Source organism: Sapajus apella, unplaced genomic scaffold (assembly GCF_009761245.1).
Source record: "Sapajus apella isolate SASKATOON/1434 unplaced genomic scaffold, GSC_monkey_1.0 scaffold29, whole genome shotgun sequence".
Taxonomy (NCBI): domain Eukaryota; kingdom Metazoa; phylum Chordata; class Mammalia; order Primates; family Cebidae; genus Sapajus; species Sapajus apella.
Window position 1 is genome coordinate 8,210,562 of NW_022436969.1, and position 18,790 is coordinate 8,229,351.

Genomic DNA, 18,790 nt, shown 5'->3' on the forward strand with positions numbered 1-18,790 from the left:
TGTTTATTCAATTGGTCTTCTTTAATGCCCTTCAAAAATATTTTGTAGTTTTCAGATAATAAATTTTGCATTTATTTTGGCATTTTTCCTAAGTATTATATTTTTTATGATATTTTAAATATAATTGCTTCCTTAGTTTTATTTTCAGATTGTGCATTGCAAGTGTATAGAAATATAATTGATTTTTGTATATTGATCTTGCATCCTGCATCTTGCTGGATTCATTTACTAGTTCTAACAGTATTTTAGTGTATTCTTTATGGTTTTCTATACATGAAATTTTGTCTTCTGTATTAGAGATAGTTTTATTTCTTCTTTTGAAATCTGGATGCCTTTTATTTTATTTTCTTGCCTTGTTGTCCTGTCTAGAGCCTCCAACACAATGCTGAATAGAAGTGACAAGGTGGTTATTCTAGTTTGCTTTCTGATCTTAGGGAGGAAGGCACCCTTTTTTCATCATTAGCTATAATGTTAGACTGTGGGTTTTTATAGAAGCCTTTTATGATACTGAGGAAGTTCCCACCTATTTCTAGCATCTGAACACTTTTATTGTGAAGGGGTGTTGAATTTTGTCAAATGCTGTACCTATTTCTAGGTATCCTTTATTATATAAATGTAATAAAATTTCCTTTATTATGTTGATATTGTGTATTATGTTAATTGGTTTTTGGATGTTAAAACAATGTTACATTCCTGGGATAAGTCCCATTTGGTCAAGCTGTATATTCCTTTTTCATGTTGCTGAATTCCTTCTGCCAGTGTTTGATTGAGGACTTTTGCATCTATATTCATAAGAGATATTTACATTCTCTCTGTTTTTTGTTTGTTTATTTTTTGTTTTGGGGACAGAATCTCACTCTGTCACCCAGGTTGGAGTGCAGTGGCGCGATCTTGGCTCACTGCAACCTCTGCCTCCCCGGTTCAAGTGATTCTCCTACCTCAGCCTACAGAGTAGCTGGGATTATAGGTGCATGCCACCACATCTGGCTAATTTTTTATTTTTAGTAGAGATGGGGTTTCACCATGTTGGCCAGGCTGGTCTCGAAATCCTGACCTCAGGTGATCCGTCCGCCTTGGCCTCCCAAAGTGCTGGGATTACAGGTATGAGCCACCATGCCCCACCATTCTCTCTGTTTTTCTAAAGGTGATTTAAGGAGTTTCAAAATGTATGCTACTGCTTCTGCCATTTTTTGAGAATTCTGCATGTTGTCTTATCATAAAAATTTATTATTAAAAAAATATTTATGGGGGGAAAATCCCACTAAGCATTGTTTTATCCAACCTCCCCTCTTTTCTCATTCAATAAAGATTTATTGAGCATTTATGAAAATATTATCACAAAATAAATTAATGATAATGACCTTTGGTCTCAAACATCTCCATGAGTAATACAAGTAAATATTTTCATGTGCATAGAAATTTTACCTCAATCTCATATTAATAGCTGTGGTTTGTCAATGTAAAATATGCTGATTTTGTTTTAATTCAGTCTTTGTTTTGTTTTGTGGAACAGGATAATACAGCTTTGGAAAAATCAATACCTCTGGCAAGATCTATTAGCACTTTTGCTGCTAATGTCAATATCAGTTTTCATGACTCACTGTTCTTGTTGTTCCTGGTTGGTAAGCAAAATTTGTAAAAGAAAGTAAGTTAGGCAATGATTAGGAAATAGTAAGGCCTGAATTGGATTTATTCTTCCACTAAAAGAGCTCAGAGAAATCTCAGGTGAATACCAACCATTGATTTCAAGCAAATTCTACAGGGCAAAAATTTTCTTTGTAAGGACTACTTAGCTCTGAAATAAGTTTCCTAAAGTAACTTCAAGGAAAAATAACTCTATCTGATTTATGCTTTATGCTATTTATCTGATTTAAGCTGTATTTATCTTTTTCAAAGGTTTATTTATCTTTGACGTAGAGACTATACATCCTGTGTTTGCTTGGATAATATAGCTTGATAAGCAGTTTACTTAAGGAAACAAATAGTTCTTTATTTGCTGGCTATCCAATCTCTGAATAATTTTCTAAATTTTAATCGTATAACTAAAGAAGTCTAAATTCTCTTAGACACAGTGATTGTTTGTGGGTAGGCATTTGTCCTGAGATGGTCTAATTTTAGAAACCACAGTCTTGCTGTTTGTTGAATTGGGGGAGAGAAATTCACTCATTCTGAGGCTGAATGAGCTACAGTAGCCCTGGTTACTCTGGTAGCAGTAATCATGTGAGAACCCAGGCGCCCTGGAAAGCAGAGCCAAGAGTTGGAAGAAACTAGGTTCTTGGTTGGTGATCATTTAATTTATCATCCAGAACAAGACACTTGTAGTAATGAAAGGGATGCCATTAATAATTATGCTAGGACAAAAGCATAAATCAAACGTGTTTTGGGCAAATCAGGATCCATGGTCACCCTAGTTCTTGGTGATACCCCAGATATTGTTGAATGCTTGGACCAAACTATACATGAAGCCTGATCTATCTGGACTTTTCTTTTCTTCTTCTTTTTTTTTTTTTTTTTTTTTTGAGACGGAGTCTTGCTCTGTAGCCAGACTGGAGTGCAGAGGCAAGATCTCGGCTTACTGCAACCACCCCGGGTTCAAGTGATTCTCCTGCCTCAGCCTCCCAAGTAGCTGGGACTATAGGCACGTGCCACCACACCCAGCTAATTTTTGAATTTTTTGGTAGAGATGGGGTTTCACCATGTTGGCCAGGATGGTATCGATCTCTTGACCTCGTGATCTGCCCACCTGGGCCTCCCAAAGTGCTGGGATTACAGGTGTGAGCCACCGCGCCTGGGCTGGACTTTTCAATTAGATGAACCAATGTATTCTTATTATTTAAGCCAGTATGCGTTAGAAGTTCTTACACTAGAAAATATCCTAACTGATACAGTCTCTCAACTTCCTTTCAATTTCTTCTCTGTTTTGAAGCCTTTTGAATTTCTGGGCATATCTGGAAACCTTCCATCACATACATTTATACGTACCGCTCAAATGGCATTTCTTCATTTGATTGAAAACCAATTTCACATTCTGCCTATTTTTTGAAACTTTAAAATAAAATTAAATAACTAAATATTGCAATCTTATATTAGAATGATTAGATTTTAGCTGGACAAGGTGGTTCACACCTTTAATCTCAGCACTTTGGGAGGCCAAGGCAGGTGGATGACTTGAGTCCAGGAGTTTGATACCAGCCTGGGTGACATGGAAAAACTTAGTCTCTACAAAAAATACAAAAATTAGCTGGGCATGGCAGCATGTGCCTGTAGTCCAGCTACTCAGGAGGCTGAGATGGGAGGATCGCTTGAGCTCGGGAGGCAGAGGTTGCAGTGAGCCAAGATCAGTGCACTCCAGCCTGGGTGACAGAGCAAGACCTCATCTCAAAGAATTTTAAAGGAGAACTATTAGATTTCTTTGATAACAATATATAAGTGAGATTAAACTTAATATAGTATAAATACCTTTAATTAGGAACTGAATTGGTATACTCATTACTTTTTAGGCAACACTGTACAAAGCCTGGACAATAGCGAAACAAAGCAATAAGAACTATCAAAGAAGTTTACCAACAAAACTGTTTCTGGCAATGCAATTTAAGTTTCTCATTTGTGGTAGTTGTTACCCTCTTAATAGTAATATCCTGTGAGGCAATCTCCTGTGAGGTTGTTTGATGCCCATGTAAGTTGGTGACTGTAGGTGTCTTTTGTGTTAAGGATTCCATCGCTTTTTGGTATTATATGTGTTCCATGCTGCTTAACATTTTTAAATCCCATGCCTACATCACTTCATTGATGCCTTCATTCAGTTGATGGATTCCTTCACCATGCGTGTATTAGTATACCTAGTTTGTGTAAGGCACTGAGCTAAGCATGGGGTGCCTATGCTCTCCAAGAATAGCCATGTGGCTGGGGAGAGAGGGTATGCAACATCCTGACTTTAATACAGCTTCTTTTAATTTTCTTACTTTTTTTGAGACAGGGTCTCACTCTGTCGCCCAGCTTGGAGTGCAAGGGTGTGATCTCGGCTCACCGCAACCTCTTCCTCTTGGGTTCAAGTGATTCTCCTACCTCAGATTCCCAAGTAGCTGGGATTACAGGTGCACACCACCGTGCCCAGATAATTTTTTATATTTTTAGCAGAGATGGGGTTTCCCCATGTTGGCTAGGCTGGTCTTGAACTCCTGACCTCAGGTGATCCACCCATCTCGGCCTTCCAAAGTGTTGGGATTACAGGCATGAGCCACCACACTCAGCCTAATACAGCTTCTTAACTGATGTGGCTGGGCAAGAGTTACAGGAGTTTCTCCTCAACTTCAGGGAAGCCTGGACAGCGTTTCAGACCCTAAGCAGTGTCAGCAATTTAGCCAGGGGCTCTCAACAAATACTACAATTTTCTTCGTGAATCACAATGTAGAAAAAAATGTATGCTGCTAATTATTGTAACAGGTATTAAAAAGTAGTAATGGAAAAGAGAGGAGAATACGTTCTGCCTGAAGTGCGTGAGAAGAGCTGCATCTAAGCAGGATTCCCGTAAGCAGATAGTACAGGGAAGTAGACAGAAATGATTTTAAAAAAATACACACATGCTGTGATTCTGCAGTCTTCCTGTTGGGAATCTATTTTACAGAAATTAAATCAGCAGGAGGTAAAGACATATGTACAAAGATGTTGATTATAGCCTTGTTTATGGTAGCAAAAGACTATAAACAACATAATTATGTCAACAGCAGAATGGTTGAATACATCATGATATATCCATACTATGGAATGCCTGCAGCTTTTAAAAAGAATTAAATCTGTATGTGTTGACCTGTAGTTGTAAAAGTAAGTTCTTTAGCAATGTGAATAGCTAGATCCATTTTTGTGAGGCAACAACTTATAAATGGGTATATGTTGATCTATGAATACAAAGGAAGCTGTAGAAGGATGCACCAACCTGTTAATATTGGTTATGTGGGTAGTGGTGGTTAACAGTGTGGTACTGGTTTATTATTTGTTCTTTTATAGATCTCTATTCTATTGGTATTGTTAAAATGTTTTTTTGTTTGTTTGTTTGTTTTTTGAGACAGAGTTTCGCTTTTGTTGCCCAGGCTGGAGTGCACTGGTGTGATCTCGGCTCACTGCAACCTCTGCCTCCCAGGTTCAAGTGATTCTCCTGCCTCAGCCTTCTGAGTAGCTGGGACTATAGGCATGTGCCACCATGCCCGGCTAATTTGTATTTTTAGTACAGACAGAGTTTCTCCATGTTGGTCAGGCTGGTCTTGAACTCCCAACCTTAGGTGATCCACTTGTACAGGTCGATATAACAGGTGGCCCACCTCAGCCTCCCAAAGTGCTGGGATTAAAGGTGTGAGCCACTGCGCCCCACCACAATGATCTTTTAAAATTGCCATTAAATATTGGTGTTTTAGAGAGGGAGACACAAATCCTGGGACAAGAGCGATAGGTGAGAACTGAGTGCAGGCTTGTGAAGGGGCCCTCTTGTGAAGTGTTAAGTTCTCACATGATTTTATTTCTGTGGAGAGGAAAATGTAATGGATTTGAAGCTTCGTCTCCTCTTTTCCTGCTCTGTATTTTTTTTTTTAAATAACCCAATGTATTAGTCTGTTTTCATGCTGCTGATAAAGACTTACCTGAGACTGGGTAAATTATAAAGAAAAAGAAATTTAATGGACTCACAGATCCACGGTGCTGGGGAGGCCTGACAATCATGGTGGAAGGCAAAAGGCACGTCTTACATGGCAGCAGACAAGAGAGAAAAAATGAGAGCCAAGGGAAAGGGGTAAAACCATAAGATCTCGTGAGACTTATTTACTATCACGAGAACAGTATGGGAGAAACTGCCCCCATGATTCAATTATCTGCCACCGGGTGCCTCCCATAACATTTGAGAATTATGGGAACTATGATTCAAAATGAGATCTGGGGATACAGCCAAACCATATCACCTAGTCTCAGTAGAGAAAGTTATATCCACCTATACAAATGGTTTGATGGAGACTGTGGGAGAAAAGGGAGGGAAGGGGTGACCAGCCCACCTCCATATCTATGCTGGTCACCTCGGCAGACCAACCAGCAGGCCCAGGAAGAGGCCTGTGGAAAAGTGAGCAGAGTCCAAGGACTGTGATGGGACAGTGGAGGCTGGGGAGTGGCTTCAAGGGGACAAGCCAAAGTCATTCCTTCCTCAACGCTGGAAGGAGCAGAGAGAAACAAGGCATGCCTCTGAAAAACAGAAGAATTGCCTAAGGGTTGGTGTGCCCTTTTCCATCCACTGCTCTAGCACCAAGGGCCAGGAGGACTTTTGCTGTGGCTTACAAGTGATGGTTTCCCCGTGTGTGTGGTGTTTCTGAAAATCTCTGCGTTTCTACAGGCAGAGAACACTGGCATGTCTTGCTACTGTCCAAGTCCATCAATAGGTTTTCTTGCATGTTTACTAATATTCGCCAGAAGCCTCATGAGTCCAATTTTCCACCCTACAGACTAGAAATAGGAATAGGGGCTGTGCTTGAAACTCTACTTTGGGAAAGCGTTCTTATTTTATAGAAATGCTAACACAATGGAATGACTTTACTTAAATACAAACAAAACAAACTAACTAAAAAGACCTATCCTCAATTCCATTCCTTCCTCCTTCACCTTCCTTTTAAATTAACATTTATTGTTGTTACCTTTTTTGTGTCATTTATCAAAGCGCTACAGGCTCAGTGGAGAAAATTGGGAAAATACAGTAAAGCACGGGTAACATTTTGGTTCCTTCGTTTAGAGAGGGCGATGAATATTTTTCTTTCGCAGCCAGAGTTTAACTCTTGTCGCCCAGGCTGGAGTGCAATGGCAGGATCTCCGCTCACCGCAACCTCCGCGTCCCAGGTTCAAGCGATTCTCCTGCCTCAGCCCAAGTAGCTGAAATTACAGACATGTGCCACCATGTCGTGCTAATTTTGTATTTTTAGTACAGAAGGGCTTTCTCCACGTTGGTCAGGCTGGTCTCGAACTCCTGATCTCAGGTGAATCCGCCCTCCTTAGCCTCCCAAAGTGCTGGGATTATCTTGGCCTCCCAAAATGCTGGAATTACAGGTGTGAGCCACCACGCCCGGCGAACATTTTTCTTTAAACATGATGGGGTGTTGTGAACTGGGGTATGCTTTTTTCCTCTTCTGCCACTTTCTACTTTTTAAAAGAAGGATGGCCGTGCAACCTTCCTGTACTGGCGGTCACAGCCGGTGCCATCCTTGGTTGCAGACACAGCTCTGGCTGAACGCCGCCCTGCGCATCTCCAGGCTGCCGGGCCTTCCCGGGCGCTGCCCCTTTAAGGAGGCAGACGTCGGGGGTGGGGGGGCGGCCCCCGCGCTGATTGGTGGAGCTCGGAGCCACGTGGCCGTCTCGGGGCTGCTGTTGCTGCCGCAGGCCTCCGGCGGGGGCCAGGAGGTTCGGGAAGGCACGGCGGGTCCCCGGGAAGGGGACGAGTTGACAGATGTGCGTGAGGAGGTCCCTGGTCGGCCTCACCTTTTGTACCTGCTACCTGGCTTCTTACCTCACGAACAAGGTGAGGGGGCGGGCGCGGGAGGCAGCGCTTGCACGTGGGAGGCTTCAGCCGCATAATCCGCCTGTGACAAACCGAGCCTCCGACTTTCTACCGCCTTCGTCCTGGTGGCGATCGAGAGCGAACCGCCTCCGTGAGGGATGATGCTCTTTTAGAAATGGGATTTGCCGGCCTGTACTGTCCCCATTTCTTGCACTGTAAAGCGCGGCACATTTCCTGGGAAACAGGATTTTACGGCTGCCCATTTTCTGGGAACTTGGTTTGGGGCTGTGTGGACTAGTTTTAAGAGAAAGCAAGCAGTTGGCTCCTGCTCCCCCCGGGGAGGAAGAGTCAGAGGAATCTGACACAGCTTGCCTTTTTTCTAAGCAGGCCCGTGTCCCAGAGTTCCGTAGTGTTCCAGAAGCCTTCAAATAGAAGAGATTAAGCCATCTCTCCCTCACACTGCTGAATCCCGAATCAGTTTTGTTTGTATGTCTCCAATGTAAGCACTTAAGGGGTTTCGCATGGAATTATTATTATGAGAGGAAATCTCGCTCTGTCACCAGGCTAGAGTGCAGTGGCACGATCTCGGCTCCCTGCAACCTCCGCCTCCCGGGTTTAAGCAATTCTCCTGCCTCAGCCTCCCAAGTAGCTGGGACTACAGGCGCGTGCCACCACGCCTGGCTAATTTTTTTATTTTTTAGTAGAGACGGGGTTTTACCATGTTGGCCAGGATGGTCTCGGTCTCTTGACCTCGTGATCCGCCCGCCTCGGCCTCCCAAAGTGCTGGGATTACAGGTGTAAGCCACCGCGCCCGGTCGGAATTGTTATTTTTTAAAATAAAATGTACATTTAATTTTAGGTTTAAACTAATGTCATGAAATCATGAAGCCCTTTTGGCGAGGAGGCAGAGAAGCAGTAATACCAGGGTTGGGGTTTTATTTTGCAAAGAGAGGGAAGCTGACTTTGGGTTTGGTACCATGCAGGGAAATGGTGGAACCAGCAGGATCCATTGGGCATAGCTGGGGCATCACCTGCTGGCCTGGACTTTGGGCTGGCTCCGGCCAAAGTAGGAATACAGAGTGCAGGACACTTGGCCCCACTGTGGGGTCTCTACTGTGGGCTCCCCCCTGCTCTCCGCCTTTCCTCTCCCCTCTCTTGCTCTGTGGAAAAGAACCATCAACAAACAGCATTTCTTTCTGCCTCCTCTCCTACAGTGAGTGCCTCTCTTTATATATCCAGAGGATGCTCCCCAACCCCTTTTCCCTCTCCAGTTTATTTTTATTTTTGAGATGGAGTCTCACTCTATCACCCAGGCTGGAGTGCAGTGACATGATCTCGGCTCACTGCAACCTCCACCTTCCTGGTTCAAGTGAGTCTCCTGCCTCAGCCTCCCGAATAGCTGGGGCTACAGGTGTATGCTACCATGCTGGGCTCATTTTTGTATTTTTAGTAGAGACGGAGTTTCACCGTATTGGCCAGGCTGGTCTCGAACTCCTGACCGCAGGTGATCCGCCCACCTCAGCCTCCCAAAGTGCTGAGGGATTGCAGACGTGAGCCACTGCCCCTGGCCTCCAGTTGATTTTTAGTTATGGCAATAAGCTCTGAAGGTCCATAAATGCAGCCTTCCTGGGAGACAGTGATGGGTTTTACTTACTGGCTCTACTTACTTGGCCTTTGGAATCTTACTCTTTCTTTTTTTATTTGAGATGGAGTTTTGCTCTTATTGCCCAGGCTGGAATACAATGGTGTGATCTCGGTTCATTGCAACCTCCATCTCCTGGGTTCGAGTGATTCTCCTGCCTCAGCCTTCCAAGTAGCTGGGATTACAGGCATGCACCACCATACCCTGCTAATTTTGTATTTTTACTAGAGATGGGGTTTCTTCATGTTGGTCAGGCTGGTCTCAAACTCCTGACTCAGGTGATCCACCCACCTCATCCTCCCAAAGTGCTGGGATTACAGGTGTGAGCCATCACACCAGCCTGGATGTGCATGTTCATTTGTGGCACTTTTACAAAATTTATTGGAGCCCCAGGGTATTTTATAAATTTTTGTTTGTTTTTTGAGACAGGGTCGTCTTCTTTCACCCAGGCTGGAGTGCAGTGGTGTAATCATGGCTCACTGTAACCTCTGCCTCCCAGGCTCAAGCGGTCCTCACACCTCAGCCTCCTGAATAGCTGGGACTACAGGTGTGCACCACCATGCTTCGCTAATTTCTATATATATATATATATATATATATATATATATTTTTTTTTTTTTTTTTTTTGATAGAGATGAAGTTTCGCCATGTTGCCCAAGCTGGTTTCTAACTCCTGGGCTCAAGCGATCTGTCTACCTTGCCTTGCCTCCCAAATGCTGGGATTATAAGTGTGAGCCCCTGTGCCCAGCCAACAAATTTAATCAAAACAATACTTTCCATATGCATAATGCATTTAGATGTTAGATGAAATTAAACCAAATTGTTTCTTCCCAGGAATGGATAATCTGAATAATCAAACTCATAGCCGACCAAGGGCCCTGAGAATGTAAATACAATGGTTTGGAATGCTTTGGCTTGGGGATGTGGGAAGTGTCAGAGCTAGTAGAAAGAGTAGGTCAAAAACAGCAGAAGGCAGGAAAAAAAGGGAGAAGGAGGAGATTGTCTGCAGAGGGAGGAGGAGGTGAGCTCGGGAGTGGAGTAGAGAGACAGGAGAACCAGGTAGGGGTGCCAGTAGTGGCTGTACATTATAGGACTCTGGTGAGGAACTTTACAGCTCTTAAAAGCTTGAACCTTTTGTGGCCATTATTTCATCTTCTCAACCAGGTTGATAGTGCTCCCTTCTGGCAGCCAAGGCTGGGTGGGTCAGCTTGGACCAAGTAGAGGCGAACTGCGAAGAAATCTGCAGTGGACACCCCATGAGCATATTCTATTATGAGCATATTCTCTAATGTGGCAAAGAACATGTAATTTCTCTGCCACATTAATTTTCTTTGAATTAGTGAAGTTGTTTTTTTTTTTTTTGTCGTCTAAAGTAGAGGGTGTTCTCTTCTAGCTTTTGAAGCCTCTGTTTTAGTTTATTTCCATATTTCTTCGTGTAATTTTCTCCTTCAGCTGTTCCCCTATTTATTTGAAGAAAGGAAATTCTTTTTTTTTTTTTTTGAGAGGGAGTCTTGCCCTGTCACCCAGGCTAGAGTGAAATGATGCGATCTTGGCTCACTGCAACCTCCACCTCCCAGACTCAAGTGATTCTCCTGCCTCAGCCTCCCGAGTAGCTGAGATTACAGGCGTTAGCCACCATGCCCGGCTCACTTTTGTATTTTTAGTAGAGATGGGTTTTCACCATGTTTGTATTTTTAGTAGAGACGGGGTTTCACCATGTTAGCCTGGATGGTCTCAATCTCCTGACCTCATGATCCACCCACCTCAGACTGCCAAAGTGCTGGGATTATAGGTGTGAGCCACCACACCCTGCCAAGAAAATTCTTTTTAAAAAAAAATCTCATATAGCTCATTCTGACCCCCTTCTACTATTTGAAAGAATGGTATTTGTTAGAAGTTTGAGGCAGCAAGTGTGCTGTCAAAGGAAGCTGCCCTAGGTAGGGAGGGAGGAGGAAGCACCACACCCTTGGGCTCTGGCTTGGTGGCCTGGGCTGGCCCGGGCTGATGACATGTTCCTCTGTCCTTTGGGAGGTTCCAGCTATAATCAGGCCCTAGGCAGCCAGCTGTCCTTCCCCTTATAGAAATTGAGCCTTCAGCTCAGAGGCAAAGTTCATTTCGATTCTGGGCAACTGGTTGGTATCTATAAAATACAAAGAACTTATTAAATTAATAAGAAAAATACTAAAACCTCAGTGAAAATAAATGGGTAAAAGGCATAAGTAGACAATGCACTGAAAAAAGAGATATGAGGCTGGGCACGGTGGCTCATGTCTGTAATCCCAGCACTTTGAGAGGCCAAGATGGGTGGATCACCTGAGGTCAGGAGTTCGAGACCAGCCTGGCCATCATGGCAAAACCCTGTCTCTCCTAAAAAATACGAAAATTAGCTGGGTGTATGTAGTAGCACGTGCTTGTAATCCCAGCTACTGGGAAGGCTGAGGCAGGAACATCGCTTGATAAAAAGAGAGATACGGGTGTTTTTGTTAACTTTCACATGGCCTCACTCACTTTTTTGGGGGGTTTATGATCTTTTTTTCATGAGCACTTTTTTTTTTTTTTTTTTTGAGACGGAGTCCCGCTCTTGTTGCCCAGGCTGGAGTGCAGTGTCGTTCTTGGCTCACTGCAACCTCTGCCTCCCGGGTTCAAACGATTCTTCTGCCTCAGCCTCCTGAGTAACTGGGACTACAGGTGCACGCCACCATGCCCAGCTGGTCTCAAACCCTTGACTTTGTGATCTGCCCACCTCAGCCTCCCAAAGTGCTGGGATTACAGGCATGAGCCACCATGCCTGCTGGCCCAATCACTTTAGTATGACTTGGGAGGTCATTTGTTTGCCCAGTTTGTGATTTTGGTGGGAATAATGGCCTTTTTAAAACTTACATGTTCTTATGTTTCTTTAATAGAAATTTCTTTGATTATGTGGTTTGTCAATTTTCTATCATTTGAAATGTCCAATAATCTGCTGTTTGTTTTTCAGTATGTCCTGTCTGTCTTGAAATTTACCTACCCTACATTATTCCAAGGGTGAGTATCTTTTTTGCCCTTTATATATACATTTTTAGGAAATGTCCAATCAACATCGTTCTTTGAAATAGTTTTAATAACTGCATAGAGTTTTTTGTTGTCAAATAGATATCTTGTAAGATATTTAGCCACCTTATTAACAGACATTTAAGTTTTGTTTGATTTTGGGGGTATGAAAACAATGTTACCAGACATTTTTGTGTTAAATTCTGCCAAATTTCCAATGATTTCTTTGAGATTGATTCCTACATAAGAAATTTGGGGCCGGGAGCAGTGGCTCACGCCTGTAATCCCAACACTTTGGGAGGCCGAGGCGGGTGGATCATGAGGTCAAGAGATCGAGACCATCCTGGTCAACATGGTGAAACCCCGTCTCTACTAAAACTACAAAAAATTAGCTGGGCATGGTGGCGCGTGCCTGTAGTCCCAGCTACTCGGGAGGCTGGGGCAGGAGAATTGCCTGAACCCGGGAGGTGGAGGTTGCGGTGAGCCGAGATCGTGCCATTGCACTCCAGCCTGGGTAACAAGAGTGAAACTCCGTCCCCAAAAAAAAAAAAAAGAAATTTGGGTTAGGCTAGACATGGTGTCTCATTACTATAATCTCAACACTTTGAGAGGCTGAGGCAAGAGGATTGTATGAGGCCAGGAGTTTGAGACCAGTCTGGGCAACATAGCAAGGCCCTGTCTCTACAAAAAAAAGAAAAAACAAAACTGGCTAACCATATGCAGAAAATGGAACTGGACCCCTGTGTCTTGCTATATATAAAAATTAACTCAGGATGGATTAAATACTTAGATGGATTAAGATCTCAAACTCTAAAAATCCTAGAAGAAAACCTAGGAAATACTTTTCTGGACATTGACCTAGACAAAGAATTTATGATGAAAGCAAATGCAACAAATACAAAAATTGACAATCAGGACCTTATTAAACTAAAGACTTTCTGAACAGCAAAAGAAACTATTAACAGAGTAAACAATGTTGCAAACTATGTATCCAACAAAGGACTAATATCCACAATCCATAAGGAATCTAAATAAATCAACAAGAAAATAAAACAAATAATTCCTTTAAAAGTGGGCCAAGTCCACGAATAGACACTTCTCAAAACAAGACATGCAAGTGGCCAACATGAAACATTGCCTAACATCACTAATCGTCAGAGAAATGCAAATCAAACCATCATGAGATACCATCTCTTACCAGTCAGAATTATTAGTAAAAAGTCAAAAACTGGCTGGGAGTGGTGGCTCATGCCTGTAACCTCGGCACTTTGAGAGGCCAAGGTGGGTGGATCACCTGAGGTCAGGAGTTCAAGATGAGACTGACCCGCATGGTGAAACTCCGTCTCTATTAAAAATACAAAAAAAACTATCCAGGCATAGTGCCACATGCCTGTAATCCCAGCTACCGGGGAGGCTGAGGCAGGAGAATTGCTTGAACTTGGGAGGCAGAGATTGGAGTGAGCCAAGATTGCACCATTGCACTCCAGCCTGGATGACAAGAGTGAAAATCTGTCTTTAAAAGAAAAGCAAAAATAATATGTTGGCAAAGTTTTGGAGAAAAGGGAATGCTTATACACTGTTGGCAGGATTGTAAATTAGTTTAGCCCCTGTGGAAAGCAGTTTAGAGAATTCTAAAAGAACAAAAAATAGAATTACCATTTGACCCAGCAATCTCATTACTGGGTGTATACCCAAGGAAAATAAATTGTTCTACCAAAAATATACCTACGCTCATGTGTATTTTATCACAGCACTATTCATAATAGCAAAGACATGGAATCAACCTAGGTGCCCGTCAACTGTGGATTGGATAAAGAAAATTTGGTACATATATATACCGAGAAATACTACACAGCCTTAAAAAAGAGCACAATTATGTCCTTAGCAGCAACGTGGATGCAGCTGAAGGTCATCATCCTAAGTGAATTAACAGAAACAGAAAACCAAATACTGCATGTTCTTACGTGTGAATGGCAGCTGAACGTTGGGTACACACAGACAGAAAGATGGAACAGTAGACGCTGGGATTCCCCAAGGGGAGAGTTAGGGAGGGAGATAAGTAAGGATTGAAAAACTACCTATTAGGTACTATGTTCACTGTTTGGGTCACGGGATCAACAGAAGCCCAAACCAGCATCATGCAATGTACCATGTAGCAGATCTCCACATGCACCCCTTGAATCTTAAAAACAAATTAGCTGGGCATGGTGACATGTACCTGTAGTCTCAGCTACTCTGGAGGTTCAGGCAGGATTGTTGGACCCCAAGAGTTAGAGGCTGCAGTGAGCTGTGATCGTGTTGCCGTACTCCAGCTTGGGTGACAGAGTGAGACCCTGTCTCTAAAAATAATAAAAATTAATAAATTTGGGTTAAAGTACATGAACATCTTTAGTATTCATCTTGAATATTAACAGATTCTTTTCAAAAAATGTTTTCCCGGTTGACATTGCCACCCAGCCTCCATATGAACATTTCTATAGTATTGTACTCAAACTGTGATTCTCTTTGCTGATTTCATGAGCGAAAGGTATATTGTTTTGTTGTATAATTTTGTAGGTTATTCAAGTTGGACAATTTCCTTATGTATTTTATCCACTTGTATCTCATTTTCAGTGAATTGTCTAGTTGTACCTTTTATCCTTTTATTTTCATTGAGGTTTTAGTGTTTTTCTTACTAATTTAGTAAATTCTTTATATTTTAAGGAGGTCAACCAGTTGTCCATCATGTTTTTGGAAATAATTTTTGCAATTTGTTCTTTGTCTTTTAATTTGTTTATAATTATTTTGATTATTTAAATATTTTTATGTGGTCAAATATATTGATTGTTTCATTCACAATTGCTTCCATTTTTTAATGTTTTTTTCTTCTCCATCATAAAACCATTTAGATATTCACCTATATTTCATTAAAGCTTTATTCAAGTTTTAATCATTGTCAGTGTAATTTAGTGCATGGTGCAATGTGAGGAAATTGTCCCTTTCCCAGTAGTTAACTGATTTATACTAACCTCATTTATTGTATAATCCTTCCATTTGCCTTATGCCCAAGGGCATAATAATCTGTATATGATTGTTAATCTTATATACAGATGGTCCCAACTTAATGACAGTTGGACATAGAATTGTTTGACTGTATGATGGTGTGAAAGCAATATGCTTTCAGGAGAAACCATACTTCAGCTTTTGAGTTTTGCTGTTTCCCGGGCTAGCAATATGCCATATAATACTCTTCCCTGATGCTGAGCAGTAGTAGTGAGTAGTGAGCTGCAGCTCCTAGCCACGTGAATGTAAATGTTCTGAACACGTTTATGATAGGCAAAGCCAAGCTCTGGTGTTTGGTAGGTTATGTGTATTCAATGCTCTTTCAATTATGACATTTTCTTTTTTTTTCTTTTGAGATAGAGTCTCGCACTGTCGCCTGGGCTGGAGTGCAATAGCACGATCTCGGCTCACTGCAACCTCTGCCTCCTAGGTTCAAGCCATTCTCCTGATTCAGCCTCCTGAGTAGCTGGGTCACAGGCATGCGCTACCATACCTGGCTGATTTTGTATTTTTTGTAGAGGCGGGGTTTCACTATGTTGGCCAGGCTGGTCTCGAACTCCTGATCTTAAGTGATTTGCCCACCTCGGCCTCCCAAGGTGCTGGGGTTACAGGTGTGAGCCACCGTGCCCAGCCAATTATGATATTTTCAATGTATGATCAATTTGTTGGGACATAACTCCATTGTAAGTTGAGGAGCATCTGTATAAAGTCATTTTTTGGCTGGGCGAGGTGGCTCATGCCTGTAATCTCAGTAATTTGGGAGGCCAAGGCAGGAGGATCTCTTGAGGCCGGGAGTTCGAGACCAGCTTGGCCAACATGGCGAAACCCTGTCTCTATTAAAAATACAAAAATCAGCCAGGTGTGATGGTGAGTACCTGTAGTCCTGCTATTCAGGAGGCTGAGGCACAAGAATTGCTTGAACCTGGGAAGCAGAGTTTGCAATGAGCTGAGATCACACCAACACACTCCAGTCTGGGCAACAGTGCGAGACTCTGCCCCAAAAATAAAAGATAAAAAATAATAAAGTTGTTTTTCTAGGGTCTTTTTTTGGGTACTTATTTGTCAATTTTGATGATAAGGGACTAGTGCTGAATTGTTTTAATTATTAAACCATTTAAATATGTAGTAGAGCAAGTCAGCCCTCATTCTTCTCCTTTTTTTTTTTTTTTTTTTTGGCAGAGTTTTGTTTTTTCCACCCAGGCTGGAGTGAAGTGATGCGATCTTGGGTCACTGCAACCTCCGCCCGCTGGGTTCAAGCGATTCTCCTGCCTCAGCCTCCTGAGTAGCTGGGATAATAGGTGCCCACCACCACACCCAGCTAATTTTGTATTTTTAGTAGAGACGGGATTTCACCATGTTGGCCAGGCTGGTCTCGAGCTCCTGACCTCAGGTGATTCACCTGCCTTGGCCTCCCAAAGTGCAAGGATTACAGGCATGAACCACAACGCCCGGCTTCATTCTTAACCTTTAAAAAAAAATGTTCGGCCGGGCACGGTGGCTCAAGCCTGTAATCCCAGCACTGTGGGAGGCTGAGGCGGGTGGATCACGAGGTCAAGAGATCGAGACCATCCTGGTCAACATGGTGAAACCCCGTCTCTACTAAAAATACAAAAAATTAGCTGGGCATGGTGGCGTGTGCCTGTAATCCCAGCAACTCAGGAGGCTGGGGCAGGAGAATTGCCTGAACCCGGGAGGCGGAGGTTGCGATGAGCCGAGATCGCGCCATTGCACTCCAGCCTGGGTAACAAGAGCGAAACTCCGTCTCAAAAAAAAAAAAAAAAAAAAATGTTCATTGGCCGGGCGTGGTGGCTCACACCTGCAATCCAAACACTTTGGAGGCCGAGATGGGCGGATCACCTGAGGTTGGGAGTTCAAGACCAGCCTGACCAACATGGTGAAACCCTGTCTTTAAAAAAAAAAAAATGTTCATTATATTATCACCAGTATGTTATTTCAGGTGAACTTTAAAATACTTTGTCAAGCTCCTCCCTAATACTTCATAGCAAACATGTTTGTTTTTGTAGAAGCAGGCTCCTTCTCTGTTACCCAGGCTGGAATACAGTGGCATGATCATAGCTCTCTGCAGCTTTGAACTCCTGGTCTCAAGTGATCCTCCCAGGATTACAGGCATGAGCTGCTGTGCCCGGCCTCGTAGCCAAGTTTTAAAGTATCTTCTGTGATTATGTGTATTTTAGTCAATAAAGCTGGGATACTGGTTTCTCTCTTACAGAGTAGCAAGCGTTTTCTGGTCCGGGCTATCTTTCCACATCTCTCAAGGTAGAGGGACTTAGGGAATGTGCATAAGAAAGGCGTGATTACTATGCTTGGATTACTATGCTTGGATTGAGTCAGACTGAGTGCACCTCCCCCATAGAGTATAAGATCTACAAAGGCTGGAATTTTGACTTATCCATTTTGTCACTGGAGTATTTCCAGTTCCTAGAACAATGCCTGGTGCCTGGTACGAAAGAGTAATATATTCTGCAGATGCTTGGGGCACATCAGTGAAGAAAACAGATCCCTGCCCTCATGGACCTTGCTTTTTAAATTCTGGCTGTTCCTCAAATTCACCTGCAGTGAATGGTTATCCTGCATCCGACTGCGCAACTCAGAACCTGGGAGCCATTCTTGTTTCCTTAGTTTCCTTCATCCTCAACATCCAGTTAACACCAGGGCCTCCTAGACATCTTCAGAATCTGTCCACTTTCTTCATCCATGTTGCCCCTTTCCAGGTACCGTCATCTCTCCAATTACTATAAAAACTCCTAACTTACTTCTTTGCCCCTAGTCTTGCTTCTCTCAGAAACATTTCCTCCCTTGTAAAGAGAGAGAGCTTCCCCAAAGGTAATGACAGTGTCACTCCCATGCCCGGAACCCTTCAGTGAGTCCTCAGTTTGAAGTCCCAGCTCCTTATGATTGGCGTGGTCCTTTGGGACCAGCCCTTTCTTTCCAGGGTCAGCTCTTGCCGCCCCCTCTCCCATGCTCCAGTGCTGGGGTTCAGACCAACTGAACTTCTCCGAGAAGCTTTGAATGAAGCCATTGTCCCTCTTACCTCTGGTCCTTTTGCCTTGAACATGCTTTGGGTTTTTGTTCAAATTTATTTTTTCTAGGAAGTCTTACCCGCTCACTAGACTAGGTTAGTTGCTCTCAAGAGAGTGGCTTATGGTACCTGGTACACTTCCTTTCAGGGCTTCACACACTTGTTTGTAATTACTGATTAATTACCGTACTTTCATTTCACTAGACTGGGGTTTCTCCACCTTGGAATGACATTCCAGTGCTGACATTTGGAGTTGGAGAATTCTTTGCAGTGGGGACTGCCCTTCACACTGTAGGATGTTTAGCAGCATCCCTGGCTTCTCCCGTCTAGATTCCAGTGGCATACCTTCTGCTCCTTTCCCCAGCTGCGACAACCAAACATTTTTCTAGACACTGCCAAATACCCCCTGGAGGGGAAGATCGCCTGGTTGAGAATCACTGTGTTAGACCAAACTGTTTGAAGGCAGGACGCATATTTGGTGTGTTTTGCTTGGCTGGGTCAGTGAAACTTCACGCAG

The 18,790-nt window shown here is 43.0% G+C and overlaps 1 protein-coding gene across 7 annotated transcripts in view; it reads left to right on the forward strand.

Annotated features, from left to right (window-relative positions):
- The first annotated feature begins 7,366 nt into the window (after positions 1-7,366).
- The window catches only part of TMEM241 (transmembrane protein 241), a 135,797-nt gene continuing 124,373 nt past the window's right edge, over positions 7,367-18,790 (forward strand). For 5 of the 7 annotated variants that reach the window (XM_032293205.1, XM_032293201.1, XM_032293202.1 and 2 more), the window contains exons 1-2: positions 7,367-7,540; positions 12,139-12,185. In XM_032293205.1, the coding sequence (XP_032149096.1) occupies positions 7,469-7,540; positions 12,139-12,185 (119 nt within the window). In that variant the 5' untranslated portion in view covers positions 7,367-7,468. Of the gene's footprint in view, positions 7,541-12,138; positions 12,186-13,946; positions 14,719-18,790 lie in introns of those variants that run through there. The other 2 variants (XM_032293203.1, XM_032293204.1) reach the window with 2 other exon arrangements.